General features: G+C 45.7%; 1 protein-coding gene across 10 annotated transcripts in view; it reads right to left on the bottom strand.

The window, feature by feature from the left end:
• Nucleotides 1-11,813, bottom strand: part of hace1 (HECT domain and ankyrin repeat containing E3 ubiquitin protein ligase 1) — a 100,497-nt gene extending 88,684 nt beyond the window's left edge. Inside the window, exons 1-2 of one of the 10 annotated variants that reach the window (XM_061758505.1) lie at nt 11,194-11,813; nt 349-403 (exon numbers count right to left, since the gene is read on the bottom strand). In XM_061758505.1, coding sequence (XP_061614489.1) covers nt 349-403; nt 11,194-11,284 — 146 coding nt within the window. In that variant the 5' untranslated portion in view covers nt 11,285-11,813. The remainder of the gene's footprint in view (nt 1-348; nt 404-11,193) is intronic. The other 9 variants (XM_061758513.1, XM_061758507.1, XM_061758511.1 and 6 more) reach the window with 9 other exon arrangements.
• Between the last annotated feature and the right edge of the window lie 3,200 nt (nt 11,814-15,013).

The following is a 15,013-nucleotide window of genomic DNA, read 5'->3' as shown; positions in this document are numbered from 1 at the left end:
GTAAATGAAGGATATCATCTGTGTGAATGGTAAATGGACAGCACTTATATCGCGCTTTATCTACACTATCACAAGATTAATTTTGTGTTCTGACACAGGAGTACTGATACCGTTAATAGTAGTCGTCTTATAATTGCTATTCCCAGTGGTTCGATAAATGGTGAGAAATAGCAGGGGCCAGAGAGGGCATCCTGGTCTAGTTCCTATTTGTAAAATGAAACTTTGTTATGTGACCCCATTTGGGGTGAGAGTTGCTTTGGGTGAATTGTACAATGTTGCCATCCAGTAAATATACACACACAATAATAAATTGTACAAGGATTTTATAATATTTGGTTTAATACTTACCTGTGTTGGTCAGCCATGACCATTGGCATAAGTGTGTACACTGCAGTTTCATTGTCTGTGGATGGGAGAACAAAGAGGAGAGAATTGTACATGTCACTTTAAATCATAGCCAAGCAAATGTCACTCTTCCAAATATTTACACCATGGATGAGACCGTAGGGTCCCCAACCACTGGCCCGTGGACCGGTACCAACCCCCAGGCCATTTGGTACAGGGCCAAACAGAGAGACTGAACAAAAAACATTGATCATAGGTGTCTGAAATAAGAAAATCAGGTACATCCACTTGTGTCTCTGTCAACACGCTCATCTCAGCCACGAGATACAGTAAAAAAAGAAAGCCCACAAGCTAGCAAACATGTTTGGACAGCTTCTGCAAAAAAGGGAACATGCCAAATAATGAAACAGAAAAAGAGGCTACAACTTCCAATAAAAAGAAAGCTCCATTTAAGAGACAATACCAGCAATCCCACTAATGGTATGCACACCAGATGCGAATTAAACTATTCGTGTGACATGATTACATATAAAATCAATGCAAATGCACGAATAGGCGCATATCCGTGCCGCACAACGTGAAAGACGCACTTGGGAAGACGAGAGTCGGGTGAACGTGAAAATTCGCTTCTTCACCAACTCGCTTGAGTTGGAAATTTTCAACTGAAGCCACAAATTCATGTGATGCTGCATCGCGACAGCCAATTACTGGAGTTGTTGAGCAGAACAATGTCGGCTAAAATTAGTGTTGCTGCTTGTGGGCACCTGGAACTTTTTGATAACTCCTGTTACTAGTGTTGCACCAAATACTGATAACAGTACCGTACCGAGGTATTTTGACGTAAAAAATAGCACGGTAGCAATTTTTCTTTTGTACCGCTAGTTTAACTTTTTTTTTTTTTTTTTTTTTTAAACAATTACGCAACAGTGCTCAATTCGTACAGTGACTTAAAGGCCAGTACCACCAAAAAAGCGAAGAGTCAGCCATTGACTGCCTGTTTTACGAGAAGTTGTGTGCACACGACTGTGGGAACTGGAAGAATGAAATGGCTTCAAACTGCTGACTACCTTCTGCAGACAAGTTAGGACAAGTTAGCGTTAGCCACTGGGACTTAACCCCAGAGTCCGCAGCTCACTAGGCTCTGTGACCAAAGTCAGTGTTGTATGCAGTGGATTCTGCTGTGCTGTTAGGGAAACTCTGCATTTGATGCCCACGAGACTGTGTTAACAACAGGAGATTGAGAGCATCGACAGCATGGGACAACTGCACGGGTGCGCGCCACACAGAAGTCCAGCTTGGAGGGCTCCAACCTGGATACAGGCTACACTCCTCTTCAGAGACAACTCCGGAAATTGTGGAGTTTGAGAAGAATACAAATCCACCCGAAAACAAAAGGAAAACCACTTCTTATAGAAGTTCAGCAAAAAGGTCAATTTTTTGAGTGTCTTGACTCTGTACCCAATGAATAAAAGCACTGCACTGAGTGGGTGCACAATGTATTGTTTACAATAGGAAAACTCATCCATCCATTTTCAGTACCGCTTATCTTCACAAGGGTCACGGGCGTGCTGGAGCTAACTCTGGGCAGGAGGCGGAACTGGTCGCCAGCCAATCACAGGACACATACAGACAAACAACCATTCGCACATACATTCCCACCTACAGGCAATTGAAAGTCTTCAATTAACCTAAGTCTTCAATCTCCGCGGCCATGTGCTTCACGGAGACCTGGCTCTGCGACGCTGTACCTGATGGCGGCGTTATGCTTCCCGGTTTCCACATTCATCGAGCGGACCGCGACATGGAATCATCGGGGAAAACAAAGGGCGGCGAGATATGCCTCTATATCAACGAAAAATGGTGTACGGACGTCACGGTGCTCAGCACACACTGCAGCCCGCATTTGGAGTCGCTATTCTTAAACTGTAAACCATTCTACTCGCCACGTGAGTTCGCATCATTCATACTGGCTGGAGTCTATATTCCGCCTCAAGCTAACACGAACGCCGCATCGCTAACGCTCGCCGACCAAGTCAACGAAATTGAAAAAAAACACCCCGACTCACCCCTCATTATTCTCGGGGACTTTAACAAAGCTAAACTCAACCACGAACTCCCCAAATACAAGCAGTACATCGACTGTCCTACCAGGGAAAATAATACTTTAGACCACTGCTACACTACGGTAAAAAATGCATACCGTGCTATACCTCGTGCAGCCTTGGGCTCGTCTAATCACTGCTTAATTCACTTAATACCGACGTACAGGCAAGAACTTAAATGTGCGAAGCCTACAGTGAAAACTGTCAAAAAGTGGACAAATGAAGCCAAGATGGAACTTCAAAGCTGTTTAGACTGCACAGACTGGAGTGTCTTTGAAAACTCAACTGGCAGCCTGGATGAATATACGGACACTGTCACATCCTATATCAGTTTCTGTGAAGAGGTCTGTGTACCAACAAAATCATTTCGCACATTCAACAACAATAAGCCGTGGTTCACTGCTAAACTTAAGCAACTTCGCCAAGCTAAGGAGGACGCATATCAGAGCGGGGACAGGGCCCTGTATAATCGAGCTAGAAACCAGCTGACCAAAGAAATTAACATTGCAAAGAGGATCTATACAGCAAAGTTGGAAAAACAGTTTAGCGCAAACGACTCTAAATCAGTCTGGCATGCATTCCAATCGCTGACTAATTACAAGCGACGATCCCCCCAAGCTGAGAACAATAGCACACTAGCCAACGACTTGAATACCTTCTACTGCAGATTTGAAAAGGACAGTTTCACACCACACACCAACCCGGCCGCACCCGCGACCACAATCACACCTCTGACCTCTGCGTTAACCATCCATGAACAGGATGTGAGACGCATCTTCAAACAACAAAAGATTAACAAAGCGGCAGGCCCGGACCACGTGTCCCCATCCTGCCGCAAAGTCTGCGCGGACCAGCTCGCTCCAGTCTTCACTCAGATCTTCAACAGATCTCTGGAACTGTGCGAAGTTCCATCCTGTTTCAAACGCTCCACCATCATCCCAGTCCCCAAGAAACCTGCAATCTCGGGTCTGAATGTCTACAGGCCTGTCGCTTTGACATCTGTGGTCATGAAGTCCTTTGAACATCTTGTGCTGGACCACCTCAAGAGTGTCACAGGTCCCCTGCTGGACCCCCTGCAGTTTGCCTACCAAGCGAACAGATCTGCGGATGATGCAGTCAACATGGGACTGCACTTCATCCTAGAACACCTCGACAGTGCAGGGACCTACGCGAGGATCCTGTTCGTCGACTTCAGCTCAGCGTTCAACACCATCATCCCTGAACTCCTTTCATCCAAGCTTCTCCAGCTCAGCGTCTCACCTGCCATCTGCCAGTGGATTTACAGCTTTCTGACGGGCAGGACACAGCAGGTCAGGCTGGGGGAGGCCACCTCATCCACACGCAGCATCAGCACTGGGGCGCCCCAAGGTTGTGTCCTCTCTCCGCTGCTCTTCTCTCTCTACACGAATGACTGCACCTCAGCGAACCCGACTGTCAAACTCCTGAAGTTTGCAGATGACACCACTGTCATCGGCCTCATCAAGGACGGTGACGAGTCTGCATATCGACAGGAAGCGGAGCGGCTGGAGCTGTGGTGCGGCCGACACAACCTGGAGCTGAACACGCCCAAGACTGTAGAGATGATCGTGGACTTCAGGAGGCATCCTTCGCCACAGCTGCCCCTCACGTTGTCCAGCTGCCTTGTGTCAACCGTCGAGACCTTCAAGTTCCTGGGAATTACAATCTCCCAGGACCTGAAGTGGGCGACCAACATCAACTCCGTCCTCAAAAAGGCCCAGCAGAGGATGTACTTCCTGCGGCTTCTGAGAAAGCACGGCCTGCCACCGGAGCTGTTGTGGCAGTTCTACACAGCAGTCATTGAATCAGTACTGTGTTCTTCCATCACAGTCTGGTTTGGTGCTGCTACAAAAAAGGACAAACTCCGACTGCAACGGACAATCAAAACTGCTGAAAGGATTGTCGGTACCCCCCTACCCACCCTTGAGGACTTGCACGCTGCCAGAACTAAGACAAGGGCATGCAAAATCCTCTCGGACCCTCCCCACCCCGGTCACCAGCTCTTCCAGCTCCTTCCCTCAGGTAGGCGCTACCGATCAATGCAAACTAGAACTAGTAGACATTCCAACAGCTTCTTCCCTCTTGCAATCAACTTCTTAAACAGCTAACTTATAATTCCATTACAACAAGCTGGCAATTTTTTGACTTGAGTTCGTTGTCACATTTCTGTGGGGCCAATAATGTATTACTCGTGCACTCACTGTAGTTGTCTCGCCGTGCTGCACTATTTGCATATACTGGCCACTCATGCCAGAGTAGCATCTGCTCCATTTGCACACTGATTGAGGAGTATCTGTAACATTTGCACAACCATTGTCCCAGATTATCCCACTAATCGTCACTTTAAACCGCATACACTCCTTGAAGTCTCAGTGCCCTTTGCACAATGGTCATTGCGATATTAGCCATTCGAACTGCTCTAAGTGCTAGAGGACTCTGCATCTTTTTGCACAATTGTTTTTTGTCAATGTCTTTATGTCTCCAAAGTGTTCTGTAAATTGACTGTCTGTTGTACTAGAGCGGCTCCAACTACCGGAGACAAATTCCTTGTGTGTTTTGGACATACTTGGCAAATAAAGATGATTCTGATTCTGATTCTACTATGCATGTTTTTGGGATATGGGAGGAAACTGGATTACCTGGAGAAAACCCAAGCAGACACCGGGAGAACATGCACACAGGCAAACGGTCAAGCATTTCAGAAAAGCATTATCATTTAACAAAACATAACCATAAATAAATTAATGATGGTTGTTGTTCAGTCATCAGTCCATTTTGGAGTGAAAGTGTACAGCTTTTTATAACCACTAGATGGCGGCATACATTTATAAAATGTGAAAGATTTTTCCATTTCCCCCTATACCCATGTATAATCCACACTATTGACAGTTTTTTTGGAAAGGAAAAAAAGCGCATTATACACGAGAAATTACGGTATTTAACACATCACCATTTTTCTCACTTTTTCTTTGGAGTTGTTTTCTCGGTTTTCATTCCACTGCTTTTTTAAACTGATGTTTTGGAGTCCAGTGTGCATCACAAAGATGTTTCAAATACAAACTACAAGTTTTTGCCCCTTTTAAGTCATTCCCCTTGTTTCCAACGCACTCTCAGCCTTCTCTGCCACACCTTCATGCACTCCTGGAAGGATTCCTCCAGGATCCTCCGCAGTTCCGTCATGATGGCCATCTTGATGTCATTCATGTTTTCAAAAAGGGTCTCCTTAATGGCCCCCTTGAGCTTGAGAACGAGGAAAAAGTCATATGGAGCCAAGTCTGTAAGTAGGGACCTTGCTCCAGAATTAATTGTTCTTCTTGGCCAGGAACTGTCGGATGCTCATGGCACTGTGAGCTGGCGTGTTGTCCTGCCACAACTCTTGACTCTTCCCGCGCACTGAACGTAGCAAATGCCGCAAGATCTCTTTTTAGACGTGTGGTGGATCTTCTGGCCCACACTGAAGGGAAAAAATTGGTCTAGTGCCACCGGAAAGTATTCACACCCCTTCACGTTTTCCACATTTTGCTGTGTTACAGACTTATTCTAATGCTGATTTTAAGTATAGTTTTCGCTACATAAAATATCCCATTATAACAAAGTAAAAACATATTTTCAGACAGTTGTGCAAATTTAATGAAAATTTAAACATCATAGGTACATAAGCATTCACACCCTTGGCTTAATATTTTGTTGAAGCACGACTGACAGCAATCACAGCTTCAAGTCTTCTTGGGTATGTCTCTACAATCTTGGCACACCTGTTTTGGGGCATTTTCTCCTATTCTTCTCTGCAGATCCTCTCAAGGTCAGTCAGGTTGGATTGGCAGCGTCGGTGGAGAGCCATTCTTAGGTCGTTCCAGAGACGTTCGATTGGATTCAAGTCCGGGCTCTGGCTGGGCCACTCAAGGACATTCACAGGCTGCTCCTGAAGCCACTCCTTTGTTATCTTGGCTGTGTGCTTTGGGTAATTGTCGTGCGGCAAGGTGAATCGATGCCCCAGTCTGAGTTCCAGAGCACTCCGAAGCAAGTTCTCTTGAAGAATTTCTCTCAATTTGGCAGCTTTCATCTTACCCTCTATGCCAGGGGTGCCCGAACTTTTTTGCCCAAGATCTACTTTTCAAGCAGCCAACCTCCCGCGATCTACCTTTTTTTGGGTGGGGTGGGGGCCGCAACCATGTCTCCGGTTTGAGAGCGCAGAGCGCTGCCAGTGAGCTAAAAGTCTGTGCCACCGACACAGCTCAGCACCAATGTATGTTGATGTACCTTGCATCACCCCATGAGCCAATCTTGCACAACACAACAATGTAAATTTTTTGTCATTACCTGAGTTTAGTCCAATGACTTGCACTGAAGTGAATCAACCAGGGATGCGTAGTAGTGGCTGCTGACTGCCAGCCTCAAGCACACTTCCAAATGTTCATCAGTTAGGGTGTTACAGTACTTGGACTTAATGATCTTCATGTGGGAAAAGGCTGACTCACATAAATAAGTGGAGCCGAACAATGCAGTCAAAAAGGTAGCACATTTCCTCATGTTGGGGTACTTTAGCTCTGTGAGTAAGTTCCAAAACTGTCCATGAGCTCTGGACTTCAGCTCAATGTCAGCTTGTAGTGTCAAAATCTCATCTTCCACCCCAGAAGAGTTCAGGTGAAACAGTGTTGCAATTTTTGATGAGAGTGAATCAACCTCAGCATCTTCCCGAAAAGGATAGCACATGAATGCAGCGACTGGCTCGAGCAAATAAAAGTCTTGAAAGCGTTTGTCAAACTCTGACAGACAATTGTCAATCAGCTCTGTGTAGCGTGCACTGTCAAGTTGCACACAGGCCTTCCCTTGCATCTCCAGCTCTGACGTTCTGGAAGTTTGGCAAATCATGACGCTGCAGCTTTGAGGAGAGATGTTACATCTTTCGTTTGAAAGCATTAACTGAGCTGATCATATTGATCACTGTTTTATCTTTTCCTTGCAGCTCTAGATTAAGGCCATTCAACATGTTTGTCCGATCGGTTAAAAATGCCAAGTCTAACAGCCACTGACCGTCATTTAGTTGCTTGTATTCTGCATGTCCAGCTACACGGGAAAAAAACTCCTTAATCTCCGGACAGAGCTGTCGAAATCTTTGCAAGAATTTCTCTCGACTAAGCCATCTCACGTCAGTGTGTAGCAACAACTCAGAGTGGTCGCACTCAGCCATCTCCAGATGTGCATGGAATAACCGTTTACCATCTCTCCTTCTTGGAAGGACTTCTTGTTCTTAACGATGACCTGGCTCACCCGGAACAATGCTTTGGTGGCGGCTTTCGCTTTTGAAGTATATTGTGTGAAAAATAACTGCTGTCCGGACAACTGGGATTTTAGTTCCTTCACCTTTCTCTTTCTCAGCTCGCTTTTTGGCAGGAAGTCAGTGTCGTATTTTCCATGCACAGTCCTAAAATGCCGCTCCACATTTCCCTTGTTTGGTAATGCGATGGCAGACTGGCAGATGAGGCATAGGCATTTCGAAAATGTCATCGTGAAAAAAATACTCCTCCTCCCATACTGTATGAAAGTGGCAAGATTTTGTCTTCTTACTTTGGTCCAGCTCCCCCACTCATTTTTATACCCGTTCTTAAGTTTAAGAGAAAACACCGAGAAATAAAAATTGGAGGTAACACACTGACGAGCTTGTTAGTTTTGACACAGCGCCGTTGTTTGCGCATCTGCAGTTACCTTTTAGCGCCGAGGTTTGTCAGGAGTGTCAGAAAAATTCAGATGTCATGGATTATATATGTCAAGCGACGTGATGGATGATAGGCTGACGTCTTTTTTTTTTTTTTATGTCACGCGATGTCATGCGATCTACCAATACTACCTTCGCGGTTGACTGGCCAATCGCGATCGACGCATTGAGCACCCCTGCTTTATGCGGACTCGTGGCCCAATTCCTGCAGCAGAAAAACAGCCCCACAGCATGATGCTGCCACCACCATGCTTCACAGTAGGGATGGTGTTAGCCAGGTGATGAGCAGTGCCTCTTCTCCTCCAGATGACGCTTGAAATTCAGGCCAAAAAGTTCTATTTTGGTTTCATCAGAACAGATCATTTTGTTTCTGCAGTGCTAAGAATACTTAAGGTGCCTTTTGGCAAACTCTAAGCAGGCTGCCATGTGCCTTTTAGTAACAAGTGGCTTCCATCTGGCCACTCTACCATAAAGGCCTGATTGGTGGAGTGTGTTAGCAATGGTTGACCTTCTGGATGCTTCTATCTCCACAAGGGAACACTGGAGCTCCACCTTAGTGACCATAGGGTTCTTGTTCGCCTCTCTGACCAAGAGGTCTGATGATCAGATCTAACGTCCAGGCGTACGCTCAAATCCAGATGTATGAATCTGTGCGTAGGCATTAATCCAAGCACATTTCCTTCATGCATCCCAATCACCGTAGAATTGAGCGCACGTTGTAGTACCCGACCCCCCCCCCTGTCCACGCCCACATTTAAATATGCAAATCATGTTTAAATTAACCCTGCACCTTAGATCCCGATCTCTGCATGATCAGAAATAAAGGAAAAAGAGCAAGGTGTTGAAGAAAAATTATTTTTCTGAATGTGAAGTTGCTCAATGAAGTGGAGGTGCGCAAGAAAATCCTCCTTTGCACGGCTGTTCTCCGGCGTTAACAACACGCGAAATAGGAGTGAATGGGACAGCGTGTATGCGGCTGTCAATGCTGTGGGGTCGGAACAGCGCACACACGCCGAATTAAAAAAAGAAGTGGTCAGACATTAAGGTGGATGTGAAGCGGAAGACAGTTGCCCACCGCCAAAGTGTGGCCAAAACAGGCGGAAGAACCGGCACAGAGGACCTCGCCACGTTTGAGGAAAGAGTCACTGCAATCATGACACTACTCTCACATGTGGGTGACTGATTACACCCAGGGTAAATGCCATGTATTTTTATAACTCACAACAAAAGTGTTCATACAGTAACCTACACTAAGCCCTATGAGAGAAATGTTCATGCGTAAATGTATGGTATTTGTAATAAATCTTTTGAATTAAAATAGAAGCATGTCAGCATAACAAATACCATAAATAATTTCTGAGTCCTTGCCTGTTTTACATTGTTGAACTCTGTTGTTAATCTTGTATTAATTGTTCATCAGTGCTAATTGTTCATGCGTCTCTCGTGCAGATTTATTATAAGAGTTTCCCAGCATCACCTCTAAGTGTCGGCAAATCATCAAAAGCTGTAGAAACGTGCGTACGCCAGCCATGAAGTTGCCGTGAGACACTGCACATTTCCAGTCATTTCACTCTTGATACATCTGAACTTTGCAGTGAAAAAGAAGGTACACCACGTTTTTGTGCGTACGCACCTTTTGTACATGAGGCTCCAGGTGTTCCAAACTTCTTCCATTTCCGAATAATCGAGACCACAGTGCTTTTCGGAACCTTCAATTCTGCTGAAATTATTTTGTATCCTTGCGGTCTCAGAGTTCTGCAGACAATTCCTTTGACTTCATGGCTTGGTTTCTGCTCTGATATGCACTGCCAACTATGAAACCTTATATAGACAGGTGTGTGTCATTCCAAATGATGTTGAATCAACTGAATTTACCACAGGTGGACATTCAAGTTGTAGAAGCATCTTATGGCTGATCAGTGGAAATCATATCCACCTGATCTTAAGTTTGAGTGTCATAGCAAAGGGTGTGAATACTTATGTACCCATTATGTTTGAATGTTTACATTTATTTAGAAATGTACACAAATGTCTGAAAATGTTTTTACTTTGTTATTATGGGATATTTTTAATGGAGATTTTTTTAAAAATAAAACTACACTAAAATCAGCTTTAACATAGCAAAATGAAGAAAACATGAAGGGGTGTGAATACTTTGGATGGCACTGTAGTTTGACTTTGAAATATATATTTTGTGACACCAGTCCATCATTTCTTTCTATTTGTTTCAATGTTGGTCAAACAAAATGTCTTTACCTGAAACTGGTTCACGGTACAAATAAAGGTTGGATACCAATGGTGTACAGTACGTGTATTCAACCAATATGCCAAATGCATTGAGGTTGGTCTCACATAGCACCTTTCTGACTGAAAATTAAGATGACATTGGGGGGGGGGGGGGGGGCAATAACATTTGACTCATCATTTGATCTATTGTAAAGAATAGATTGTTGACTCGTCGCGCCTTGAAGCAATTGAGGCAAATGGCTTGCAACGGTGCTTTAGTCTCAACTAGTTTGTATTCAAAAGATCAACATTCCAGATGTGGCAAATTGAACAACATCCAAGAGGACATGCACTATGGCAACTCCTGCTGACAGCATTATTTTGCTCATTTTGGCATCATACCAGGAAATCAGAACATGATTAAGAATAATCAATTAATATACTGAGGAGTTAACCCAAAAAAATCTGAAATGGGGAAAAGGTTTTAGAGGAAAGACATGTCAACATACGTCAATCTCACAGTTTACACTATCAATAGAGTTAGGTGCAATAAGTTAAAAAATATGCTTTTACAAAGACAAGTTTTTTAAATGACAATAACAGAAACCCCTCCTGTTTTTTGGTTGTCAATGATAGTGTCTCAAAGCAAAATTCTTGATACAGTACAGCTGCGTCGGATGTCATGAATTTGGTATTCATACACTGTCAGAGAAACGGATGAAGAGCGGTGATACCTTCACCTGTATACTGACGGCGAACAACGCCAAAATCGTCATGGTGTGTTACCTTCGGGGAGTTCCACAGTCCTGGCACGACGAAGGGAGCGGGTCAGTCGGTTGAGCTGTACGTTAAGCTGCTCCATCGCTCGTTCCATCATAGGTTGAACGGTCAGCCGAGAGAAATTAAGTGGAACCACCGTGTTACCCGACAAATTTATCTGTTCCAAATTCGAATACGTTGTCCCTGGGCGTCGCCCATGGGCGCTGCGGGAGTTGATCTTTTTCCTGATACAGGAAACGGCTTTACAGCCAACTCATTATTTCCCTCCTGTGCTGCCCTCCTTCACGCCACCGTTTACTGCCCCGGATCCTACTTCCTGTTATGATGACGTTATTGTTCGATGTGTTCCCTGGGTAATGTAGTCTTTTAAGGTTTCTCGTGTTCAACGTCCAGTCTTGTTTTGTCCTAATTTATTCCTGTTTCCTACAACTATAGTACAGTCAGTGATGCCGGTAATCCATTACTTTGTCAACTCCCAAAATCCGCCATTTTGACTAACGAGCAAAGTAACGCGTTACTTTCCCCTAAAAAAGTAATAAGATTACAGTTACTTCTTCAATGCAACAATAGGTACTTCTGTATCATCACTGTCTTTCACCAAACAGTAATTTGTAGCTGGTGATTCAAACAAAGAGCAGTCCAAATGTGCAGAAGCACTTCACGAAAACCACCCTTTTTTCCAACAAATAGTAGAAAGCGATTGGGAAGTGGATGGATGGATGCACAGTGATGGTGCAGTACCATAAAAGTTCAAAGAAATGCAAGATTTCACTGTCGCCACACTATTTTTTTTTATTCTCCTGAGTAAAACGTGGATTTGATTGTTGTTACTTTTTCATTTACACATTAAGAATACAGTTTTACTGGCGTGTTAAACGCATAATGCATTGTGGGTAAATTATTCATACCGAGTGCGCAATCATAAATCGGTCATGGAGGGTAAGGACTGACTCACTGAAGAACTTACAATACTTAGCTTAAATAATATTGACAAAGAAAAGCGAGAACTCTCAACTTCGTCTGTGAGCTGGTTGAACGCGGCTGCACAGCTGAAGTCACGTAGTAAGAAAAAAACTTTTCTCGCTCTTCGCATCGAAAATTACTGTGGTGGGAGCAATGGTGTGTGTGTGTGTCACTCACTTTCACGTTTACGTACATGCACGCACAAAGGCACGCAACACAGTTGCTTTCATGGACCACTGAGAATGGTGTGCTTGTTTACGTTTAGGTGCTTACTGTATTGTGTTGCCATGTCAATTCTGCACTAAGTTGCTGATTTAATGTGGCTTCAACTACACTAATATTTAAGTTATTGCTTCATGTTGATGACATAATTCTGTAACTTGTATGGCGTACATTACCAAGTAATGGGTACGGTAAAGCTAATGCTTTTCTTGTACTGTGGATAAGTGATATTCCTGCCACTTGGCACCTGCCGAAAGTAACTAAAAAGTTACTTTTTTCCAACTTAGTTTCTTTTAAAATCAAGTAATGGGCAAAGTAAGTGACTTTTAAGATCAAGTAATCAGTAAAGTAACTAAGTTACTTTTTCAAGGTAACTGTGGAAACACTGAGTACAGCATATAAATACTTTGATCATTGTCCTTTTATCATATAGACAACGTTAAAAGAGTGATAAGCGATCAAATCCATCCATCCATGCATTTTCTTCCACTTATCCGAGGACCGGTCGCGGGGGCAGTACCTTTAGGAGGGAAGCCCAGACTTGCCTCTCCCCAGCCACTTCCTTGAGCTCTTCCGAGGGGATCTCGAGGCATTCTCAGGCCAGCCGAGAGACATAGTCTCTCCAGCGTGTCCTGGGTCGTCCCCGGGGTCTCCTCCTGGTGGGTGACGCCAGGGAGGCGTCCAGGAGGCATCCCAATCAGATGCCCGAGCCACCTCATTTGGCTCCTCTCAATGCGGAGGAGCAGCAGCTCTACTGTGAGCCCCTCCCGGATGACCGAGCGTCTCACCCTATCTCTAAGGGAGAGGCCAGACACCCTGCGCACGAAACTCATTTCGGCCGCTTGTATCCGGGATCTTGTTCTTTCGGGCACGACCCACAGCTCGTGACCAAAGGTGAGGGTAGGAACGTAAATTGACCGGTAAATTGAGAGCTTCGCCTTTCGGCTTAGCTCCTTCTTCTCCACAACGGACCGGTACAAACTCCGCATCACACCAGACCCTGCACCGATTGGCCTATCAATCTCCCGTTCCATTCTTCTCTCACTTGTGAACAAGACCCCAAGATACTTAACTCCTCCACTTGGGGCAGGATCTCATCCCCAACCCGGAGAGGGCACTCCACCCTTGTCCGACTGAACACCATGGTCTCAGATTTCGAGGTGCTGATACTCATCCCAGCCGCTTCACACTTGGCTGCAAACCACTCCAGTTAGAGTTGGAGATCACGGCTTGATGAAGCCAACAGAACCACATCATCTGCAAAAAGCAAAGATGCAGTACTGAGGCCACCAAACTGGACCCCCTGTATGCCTCAGCTGCGCCTAGAAATTCTGTCCATATAAGTTAAGAACAAAATCAGTGACAAAGGGCAGCCTTGGGGCAGTCCAACCCTTATCGGAAACGAGTCTGACTTACTGCCAGCAATGCAGACCAAACTCTGACCCTGGTTGTACTGGGACCAAACAGCCCGTATCAGGTGGTTCGGTACCCCATACTCCCGAAGCACCCCCCACAGGACTCCCAGCGGGACACGGTCGAACTCCAAGTCCACAAAACACATGTAGACTAGTTGGGTGAACTCCAATGCACCTGGTCCACTGTTCCACGGCCAGGACAAAAACCCCAACGCTCCTCCTGAACCTGAGATTCGACTTCCTGATGGACCCTGCTCTCCAGCACCCCTGAATTACCTTACCCGGGAGACTGAGGAGTGTGATCCCCCAATAGTTGGAACACATCCTTTTTAAAAAGGGGGACCACCACCCCTGTCTTCCAATCCAGAAGCTCTGTCCCCGATGTCCACGCAATGTTGCAGAGGCGTGTCAACCAGGACAGCCCCACAACATCCAGAGCCTTTAGGAACTCAGGGCGAATCTCATCTACCCCGGGGCCATGCCACCGAGGAGCTTTTTAACCACCTTGGTGACCTCAACCCCAGAGTTAGGAGAGCCCGCCTCAGAGACCCCAGACTTTGCTTCCTCATGGGAAGGCGTGTCTGTGGAGTTGAGAAGGTCGTCAAAGTATTCTCCCCACCGGCTCACAACGTCCCGAGTCGAGGTCACCAGTGCCCCATCCTCACTATACACAGTGTTGATGGTGCACTGCTTCCCCCTCCTGAGATGCTGGATGATGGACCAGAATTTCCTTGAAGCTGTCCGGAAGTCATTCTCTGTGGCCTCACCGAACTCCTCCCATGTCTGAGTTTTTGCCTCAATGACCACAAAAGCTGCATTCCGCTTGGCCAGCCGGTACTCATTGGTTGCCTCAGGAAAAAAAGGCCCGATAGGACTCCTTCAGCTTGACAGCATCCCTCACCGCTGGTGTGCACCAACGGGTTTGGGGTTTACCGCCACAACAGGCACCGAGTACCTTACGGCGACAGCTCCGGTCGGCCGCCTCGGCAATGGAGGCGTCGGACATGGTCTACTCGGACTCAATGTCCACCACCTCTCCCAAGACGTGGGTGAAGTTCTTTCGGAGGTGGGAGTTGAAACTCCTTCTGACAGGGGATTCTGCCAGACGTTCCCAGCAGACCCTAATAATACGTTTGGGCCTGCCAGGTCGGAACGGCATCTTCCCCTACCATCGGAGCCTACTCACCACCAGGTGGTGATCAGTTGACAGCGCCGCCCCTCTCTTC

Source organism: Phyllopteryx taeniolatus, chromosome 20, assembly GCF_024500385.1.
Source record: "Phyllopteryx taeniolatus isolate TA_2022b chromosome 20, UOR_Ptae_1.2, whole genome shotgun sequence".
In the NCBI taxonomy this organism is placed as follows: domain Eukaryota; kingdom Metazoa; phylum Chordata; class Actinopteri; order Syngnathiformes; family Syngnathidae; genus Phyllopteryx; species Phyllopteryx taeniolatus.
Note: the sequence above shows the minus strand (reverse complement) of the source record. Positions and strands in the feature narration are given on the sequence as shown.